We start from the raw sequence: 9,603 nt of genomic DNA, 5'->3' as shown, positions 1-9,603 counted from the left end.
TTTTTTTTTTTTGGCTGTATTTCTATAGTATTTAACATGCGCCATATTTAGTAAGTAAAACTAAAAATTACTATCGGCGAATACTAAAACATATTTGGTAAATAATTTCGGTTAAATTTTTATTCAAGCAATCACTACTGTACATACCTCGCAGGGTGGCGGAGCACTTCTATAAGAAGGAACTATTTTGAAGGTAACCGAACCACGCGCTTCACGCTACAGAACATAGAAGAGAGGAAGAATGAAAGAAAAAGAGAAGCAATAAGAACTCATTGCTGCAAATTATTCAACCATTTACGTTGCGCACAGTGACGAGAATTCATAAAAGTCCTTTCGTACAAATGTAAGCACTCACCAGCATGCGTTGCAATTGCCCCACTGATTGATGTTGCACGGGTTGTCCATTTATTTCCCGTATCTCATCGCCAACATGCAGCGTGGCCTGGCGATGTATCATGCCGCCATGCATTATTCTGGCTACAATGCAACGGCCGTCTTCGGTCATTTTTAACGTAATGCCCTTAAGATAATTATGTAATTGCAAAATTAGTACTGAATGGTCATAACAGTCAGTTATGTCTATAGGTAAATATGTACAAATATATTTACATACATATGCATGTATGTATGTACACTAGGGTGGCCCGAAAATACATGCGGGGGTAAAAAGTTTAAAATGTTTAGCTCCAGCGTCCATTCTAATGAAGTGCAAGTTTCGGTAAAAATATCCCGTTAATTTTTGAGAATTTTTTTTTTTACGGATTTGTGCACTTTTTTCCATATAAGCATGAATTTCTTTGAAATAAATTGCGGAAGACAGTTAGCAACATAATTTCAAAAGAACAATGCCAGTTTTTGTAAATTGCACTTGTTACAAAAAAAAACACACAAAAGCAGTCTCCAAAAAAAACTCAAAAATCAGCGCGATTTTTTAGCCGTTGTATAAAATTGCACACCCAAAAATGTTCTAAAGATTCAGATTAACAAGTTGAAAAAGTTAAAAAAATTCAACACGTGGTCATTTGCTAGAGTTATTGTATAAACATTTGGGTGTTATTATTAGAAGTCTCCTCAAAAGAAACCTAGTTTTCCGATCGAAAAATATTTATTTCGGTGAATTTTATACCATTACTACAAAAAAGTGTTTTTCCCCATATAAAATACCTGGAAACTTCATGCGATTAGGGCAGTTCTAAACGTAATTTTTTTAACAAAAAAAAAAAATGGAAGTATTCTTTGTTTCCATTTAGAAAAATCCTATGGGCGGAGAGCTTAACAATTTAAACATTTTTTGTTTGCATCACCCTAATTTACACGCAGATGTTGTAGAGCAGAAACTCCTTAGTCTTCTTATTGACGTGCACTACTCACCATTGGTTCGTCGGTGTTCTTTTGAAATTGCACCAAACGTACTCTGGTTACATGTTGCAACTCGCCATTGTCCACATTATCGATTTCGTCACCATTAATATAGGGTGCCATTGGTGGCGGTGTGACGCGCAGTGCCTCCTCGCCGTAAACGTCACGGGCAACAACATCGTGAGTGTGTAGCAAAGCCTATAATGAAAAAATGTAGCAAAAACATATATAATTTGTAATAAGTTGACGACAAATAAAAGGCAAATTTCTCGTGCTGCATTTTATTTATATTTATTTTTTCTTATAAGGAAATGGCACACACAGTTTGTATGGCGGTGCAGATAAAAGGATGTAGAAGAATATAAAGAAGAATTCTGCGCACATACATATGTATGCATTTGTGGAATGTATGCAGCAGCAAAAAGTGACCAGCGATAATAATAAATAATGCACGGCATACGCGATACACTCAACTTTACCCTGTAAAAGTGTCATTTAAGTTGGAAATTAAATAAATATGTTTATGTACTACACATATCAACCCACTACATACATAGATNTAAAAGTGTCATTTAAGTTGGAAATTAAATAAATATGTTTATGTACTACATATATCAACACACTACATACATAGATGCTTGGCTTGTTAACCTACAAGCAAGGCCCTTGAATTGAATGGCCAACGGTGCGTATACGTAACCGTGTGCAGACCGCAACTCTACTAGTTGGCCAAGCACTTAAATATACATACATACTTAAGTATTATAATACCTTATAGGTTTTTGATTTTCTTTGCACACATACACATTTATAGCAGTATACACACAAATGAGCTTACAGTATATCCATTACGCTCGACCGAAGTATTCTTGCAGCATTTCAGATGATTTATTACTTTTCCTAGAATGCAAGCTCCGAAATTGGTGAATAAATAAAAAATAATATATTTCTGAACGTTTCGTTGAGAGGCCATAACATTCTGACAAAAGAATGTTTAGCTTTTCGGAAGCTGTTAATAAATTCTAGCCTCGTAGAATTTTTATCCCGAAAGAAAAAAATATTTCCAAGATATGTTCCAAAATAAACGGATATTAATAAAAATAACAACAATAACAGTTTGTTTTGGAGAATTCGATTTTACTTAAATAACCTAAATGCCGCATATGCCAAAATATAAGTAGGTGTTGAGGCAGGCTATCTTCAAAAAAGTTTAGCCAAAAAAATATGGCTTTTTTGGAAAAAAAAATATTTTTATGAAAACTGCAGTGTCATCTTAATTTTTTTTTGTAAAGAAAAAAATTTTAAGCGGCAGATCGGAGAACATCACCCATAGCATCGAATATATATGTATATAATAATTTTAAAATGGTAATAAAAATACGAATTGCAACGAAAAAAAATTTTGATTTATGAGAATCGAAAATTAATGAGCCATTTTTCAAAAACTACATGAAACATGCAACTTCGAGGATATGATCAAACAAAAAAAAAATGCGTGTGCGCTTATTTTCCGAGTATAATTGCCAACTAAAATGCACTTAATTGCTTTCGCCACAAATGTCGGCTGTGGCGTCGATTGAATACTAGCGATTCTGGTTCTGGGATCGAGTCCGCTTGGGGGTGGTTAAAGTTAAGTATCCCCCCTATTGCATTCTGTTATTCTCTATTACGAATCAATGTTGTCGTTTGAAATTCGAAACATAGCGAAGCTGATTTGTGCTGGTTCACAATAAAAAGTTAACAAAAACCGCAGCCATTCACAACAATACATCTGTCGGGCGTATGAAGAGGATGATACGAGAACTGATTTCATACGATACGCTTACAAGCGTTTATCATATATCGTATGGAAATTTATAATAGGGGGTAAGTTAATTATTTCAATTAAAATACAAATTAAAAATTGTTATTTACACTCTAAAAATTTTTGGTTTAAATTTGCGCATATAAAGAGAGGTAACCAGTTTCCTCTACTAATGTGTGCAAATTTACACACCGTGTAATAAAACTAAACACTGGCTGTTTACTTTTAAATACCAAATTTGTCGCGTAGAGCAAAATTACACATACATAAAATGATTAAAATTGAGTAAGTATGAGCATTTAATGTTTATTATTAGTAAAAAATTTATTTTTACTTTCAAAATCTTTGTAATTTTAAACATTTTATCTGTACATTTTAAACATCTAATGCTCAAAATTAAATCTAGAACATCTTGTGCCTATATTTACACAGATTCTGGTTGAAAAATAACACATTTCAGTAGTACATTCCCTTTTTAGAGTGTAAATTTCATTCGGAAAAAAACCTAAATACTCAAATACCATATAAAAATTAAATTAAATACATTTTTTTTCTTTTTAAAACACTACAACTCCAACTCGGATCTCATGGCGCGCCATAGCTTTGCGAGCATACTATCTCGTCAACTGGTATGATGCTACTAGTATTTCTACTGGCAGGGTGCTGATGCATAAAGGAACAATTGACAGCTCCTATGACACCGCCATGTTAAAAATACCAGTCGCTAACATTGAAAAAGGATATAACCTGATCTAGTTGGGCTGAAACGCAAACTGGTAGCATTTTAGTTCACAACTAGTAGCTATCCCTGCTGGGTAGGTACACGTAAACCCTTTACATAACCGCTAACACAATTTTGCGGCTCAATGTTTTGATTCAACTCTAAAAGGTCTATTCTGTACGTTAGTGATGTTTTTGTAAACGGAAAATTTTTGTACCACAAGTTGTTACCACTTCTTGTAACCACAATTCTAGGTACGTTGGTAACATTGTCAAAATAATTCTGGTATTGCATATTTCATGGGGCAATATTTCATGAGGTGGTAACAAAATTTACGGATTACAAGAGTGTACAGAATACGAAAGGGATTAAAAATTGACGGGAACTTTACTGGTTACACAATTTTTGCTACCAGCGCAGAATAGACCTGTAAGAAACAAACTTACAATTGAAAATTTGCTGTAAGAACGCTACCACGCGCTAAACCGTATTGCTATTGCTCTTTTCGAACATAAACAAAACCGTTGTTCCAATCAGCTGTTTTGCTCATTTTGAAGTGAGCAGGCAATTTTAATGTTTTTTTTTTTGGTAAGTTAATATAACGGAATTGTTTTCATTAACATATTATTTAAGCAAAAAAAGTTAATTCAAAATGACATTTGAATTCTGTTATTGGAAGAAGAGAGTGAAGGTGAAGAGAAAAATTTTGATAGCGTTTATATTTACGCACATATATGAGCAAAACTCACGAGTTGTTACATTTTTCGACAAAAACGTGTTGTTGGTCGAAAATGGTTTTACGCCTATATTGGAAAATGCATTATATTCAGTTTTGCATAAAGAACAAGATTCCATCGCGTATTTGTATTTAAATGAAAACTTAAAAAAGATATATTTACATACAAAAAATAAAAATAGCACCATACGCAGTCATCTAACACGTTTACTTGCACGCATTAAATCAAAAGCCATATTATTTAAAAGTGATTAAATATTGGCATTTAATATTTTTAAACAGTGTTCCTTATTTACATACATACATATATAATATATCACTCTCTATACATGATATAACAATTTTAGAATGATTTTCAATGGGGCCAATAAAAATTGTAAACATGGAATATTACATTCTCAAATCATAGTCATCTTTCATTCAATGTAATGTTTTTTTATTTGGTGTCACACTAGATTCGTTCGTTTTGGCAAGAAGAACATTTTCCTCGTTTAATTTTAACATATTGAAAATCGTAAAATCTCAAAATTTACAAAATAGCTGCGACAGATATTCTGCATGCTGCCATTTTTTTCTTTTAATTTTGTGGTGCACTCTTGAAACTATACAGATATGTATGTTGTATTTGATGCCAACGTCCGTTGCCTCTAATATGAACATTCTATTGAGAAACTACCCAAAGTTATGATTTTTTCTAGTTATAATGAAAAAATTAGTAATTTTGGTACTTTTTCGTCGAAATAAACGTTTAAGGCTAAAATTGTTCAAATAACACTAGCCAACAGTCACTGGCCCACCTGAGTAATTCACATCGATAATATTACCTATATTAACCCTCATTAATATTACTATTTCCTTTTATTACTTTTAGTTCGAATTTCGGAGTAATCGTATTATTTTGAAAAGTTACGTGTTAGCACATAAAAGAGATGTAAATTTGAAAATCGAACGTTCGTTCATTCAAGTATTAGTATAGTTTGGAAGCCATCAACAAGTAGTTTACCATGCCACGTAAGTGTGTTAATTCACCTAATTTATTTTGCGATGTTTGCGGAAGATATACCACGAAGTATAAAAACAAGTGTTTTCGCTATACTTATAAAAAGTGCTACCGAGATTGCTTCTCTAAAGATGACGCTTTAGTTTACTGTAGCAACATTGACAACCTTAAGTCTAAATTAGGTCAAGTACATGATCCTACTGATTGGAGATTGTTCATAAACAGTTTGTTTAAATTTGAATTTGAAACATAACCTTACTTTTTGACTCCTGCAAATTTCTGCTAGTAAAATTTTTACTTGCAAGAATTTGCAGCTCTCTCGGGTTGTTACGCTCTCGAATTCGCTCTCTCTTGCAAATGTTTTGGGTTATTGAATGCATTTCCAGTAAAAACTTGTACTAGTAACAATTCGTAAAAAATTTTTGATATTGAATGGACCAAATATTTTTCGAAATCGACCTCAATGTAATACTACTAATATTTTTTAATAAGTGTGGTATGCAGGGATATTTTTGTTCATAGACTCAGAAAAAATGCTAATGAAAAATGTTAATGCATTAAAATTTTTAATATTTTAGCTCGTTTGCATTATTGAAAACCATAATTTTTTTCTAGTGAAACATAAATAACCTCTCTCGGAGGGACCTCGAATAATTACCAACAGTTTTTTCAGCTTCATTCTATTATCTTTATTTGTAGAAAAATTCTTGCAAACATTATTAGATGTTTAATGAAAATAAAAGCAGTGTGCGTGCAACTCAGTGTGCTTTTGTTGATTGTTGATGCATACCGATTATATTAAGGGCCAAAAATGGACAGTTAGCCAATTTAGGAGCACATGTACACGACTGAAGACCTATTCTGATCTAAATCAATCAATAAACCGTTTTTTAGTTCCATTTGACATTCTGTTTTTACCTATTTGACGACAAATGCCATTGAATTTCACATAGTGAAAACCAGCCTTAGCCCCCGCCACTATCTTTTTTGACCTCAAAATTCTACCTTACCGTCAACAAGGAATTTTTTCATCAAAATAACATCAGTTCAGGGATTTTTAATGCTTCATATACATTTAATGAAATAAGGTATTCCAATAGCATTCATTTAAAAAATTTTAATATTAATGCAAAAAAACTCATTAGCATTATTTCTACGGAATTAATGCACTGAAGTTTTCATTTACATTAAATTTCAAAAATAAATGCATTAATTTTTTACATTTACCTTAAAATGCTATGCATTAAAAAATTACAGAATTTTTCATAACTCTGAACACCTGGCACTATCCACCAAAAAAGTTGTGAAAATTTCAACAACATATCCGACAGCAAAAAACGAATTAACAAATGAAATCCAACTGCCTGCCGTTAGTTGTTTGGCAATCGATNTCATAACTCTGAACACCTGGCACTATCCACCAAAAAAGTTGTGAAAATTTTAACAACATATCCGACAGCAAAAAACGAATTAACAAATGAAATCCAACTGCCTGCCGTTAGTTGTTTGGCAATCGACATCATTGGTTTCTGTGACACCCAAAATCGACACTAATTCCGATTCGAACATAAGACCGATAAAATTGGTTTTCAAGACACCAAAGTAATTTTTAGTCGTTTTCAAATCCAATGCCGATAGAAATTGGATTCCATTAGGGCCCGATTAAATTGATAAAATATCCACCAACCTCGACTGCATACACACCAATGAACATACATACTTATTTTAATAAAAAGAGCACAATGCGGTTAAGTGGTATGCAGCGGTTTTATATTCATACCACCGTTTTCTTTGCACTCACATTGTAGTTAAATATTAAATTATTATGAGCAGGCTTTTCAACCATTATTATTGCACACCAATCACAGTTACTGTATGGCGAATGAAAGTTTGTCGTAGAAATGCGCCCGGCAGATGTGGAGGCAGCAAGCAGAGTTTGAGTTTGACGGCTGTGGGTTCGTATGGTTAATGAATTATGGTCAATAACTGTTTGAATATGCTTTGTAATTAATTTGTGGTTTTACTATGTCACGCAGAGGACAAAGTGTGAAGAATGCACAGCCCAACACACCATACTGAAGTTGTGCCTATGTATTCATACTCAGACTGCGTATGTTTCGGACAGTAAAAGTTTAATGTACATATGTATGTATGTATATTTGTGTGTATGTAACATAAAAGCAGACCAATAAGTAGCTACTTACATATATTGAAAAAGCATACATACATATGTATGTAGATTAGATCGCACCACCTTACAACAAGCAAACCAGGAAAAGTTCCTCCCACACTCCTGAGACTAAAACATTTTCCAAGGCAATTTCAAACAAAAAAATATATTTTGGTTGAACGTAGTTTTTAAATTTTTCGGTAAAACCTCTATTCCGGTATAAAAAAAATTAGTTTTAATATAGTTCTGCTGGAATAATCGAAATACTTTCTTAGCAGAAGCTTAATTATTTTGGATGAGCTTAAATCTACTGAAATTAGGGTGGTTAGGGTGATAAGCTTTCAAATCTGGTGGGCCGGTACTAGAGCGCGGTATTTGAAGTCAACGAACTTTCAAAAAATTTTCTTCTAGAAACCAAAATATCTATACACATACCATACTTTCAAATCCGACTGTAAATGCCGAAGATATGACGTTCGTCAAAAAAAATTTAAATAATAAGTTTTACCTTACAAAAATCCTTTTTTTCTGGCACGGTCTAACATACATATTTCCGAGAGATAGGTACATACATACATACTATTTATGTATTTATCTAAAGTAAATGTGCATATCCTTATAGGATTTTCTTGCCGTAGGCATTTTTCATTATTATTATTATTATTATTATTGCTCTTATCCCTGTACTTTGTCGCCAATGCTATCGTAGTTGTCTTTCTTTTATTTATTTACTTAGGTACGTACCGTTAAATTAATCTTTTCTACTCTGCTGCCTACACATGTTTTGTGATTCTACAAGATATTTCAAGTGTTGTTGATTGTTGTAAAACGGAAAAGGATTTCATATTGTACTTTCTAAAAAGGACTCAACCAGCTGCGACCATCAACAGCAATACCATACTTTACCATACCGCCAAGTCACGCCTCCAACTACAAACCCAATTTTCAGGCACATAATATCAACAAACGCCCTTTCCCTTATATGGCCTACTATTTATGTATGTACGCATGTCAAAGAACAAAGGTATCCATCCACCAGCACTCGACAGTCGACCCCCATATAGTCACAAAGTCACCCCGACTCGCTGCGGTGCGGCTCTTTAGTGTTTCTGACATGGCGCGCGGTATCGTCAAGGAGATGTTGGTTTATTTGCAAATGCTTGTGATCTGGCATGCGGCGACCGGCGTTTGCCATAAAATTCGTTTATTAAAACCTTTGACTGGCAAGAGCATTTGAATACTGGCGTACCACCGACTGGCTTGGCTCATGATCAGTGTTGCCAGAAGCCATCTAGGTAAATGGACAAAAAAAAAAGCTACAAACAGCTAATTAAAAAATGTTCAAGCTTAAACAAGGCTACAAGTATTCAAATGTTTTATTAGTTTTTTTACAAACAAAACAGCAAAATAGGTACATATTTCTTGCATCCAATAACAAATTAAAGGTTATTTGCGCGATACAAAAATGACGGTAGTTTCAATAAACAACTTTTTGATTAAAAAGGCAGATTTTTGACAATTGCTCAATTGTGAAAAATTCTGGGTGGTGGCTGCTTCTTCCATGGAACTGCTTGAGCTTGTATTGTCTGCCTCTGCCTAATACTCCCTTGGGGTGCGAGCATATCAAATTTCTTGAAGTATCTATTGAATAGTAAATGTTAATTATTAAATTCGATAATTTACACCTTTCCGTATTCCTGCAGTTTTGCAAATATTCAGAAATCCCGTCGTCAACAGAAAACTGTGCCAAAAGTATGTTAGTAATGAACATAGCCTTGCAATAATCGATTATTTTTCCTCTCAAACAGAGTTA

At 33.4% G+C, this 9,603-nt stretch overlaps 1 protein-coding gene across 1 annotated transcript in view; it reads right to left on the bottom strand.

Annotated features, from left to right (window-relative positions):
* Window positions 1–405: 405 nt before the first annotated feature.
* LOC108373043 (peripheral plasma membrane protein CASK-like) overlaps window positions 406–9,603 on the bottom strand; it is a 24,475-nt gene continuing 15,277 nt past the window's right edge. Inside the window, 3 exon segments of the mRNA XM_017628886.1 lie at window positions 406–426; window positions 428–520; window positions 1,372–1,557. Of these exon segments, the coding sequence (XP_017484375.1) occupies window positions 406–426; window positions 428–520; window positions 1,372–1,557 (300 nt within the window).

The sequence above is a fragment of the Rhagoletis zephyria genome, unplaced genomic scaffold (assembly GCF_001687245.7).
Source record: "Rhagoletis zephyria isolate East Lansing unplaced genomic scaffold, Rhagoletis_zephyria_1.1 Rzeph_scaffold_06299, whole genome shotgun sequence".
In the NCBI taxonomy this organism is placed as follows: Eukaryota; Metazoa; Arthropoda; class Insecta; order Diptera; family Tephritidae; genus Rhagoletis; species Rhagoletis zephyria.
This window is presented reverse-complemented; position numbering and strand designations above follow the sequence as displayed.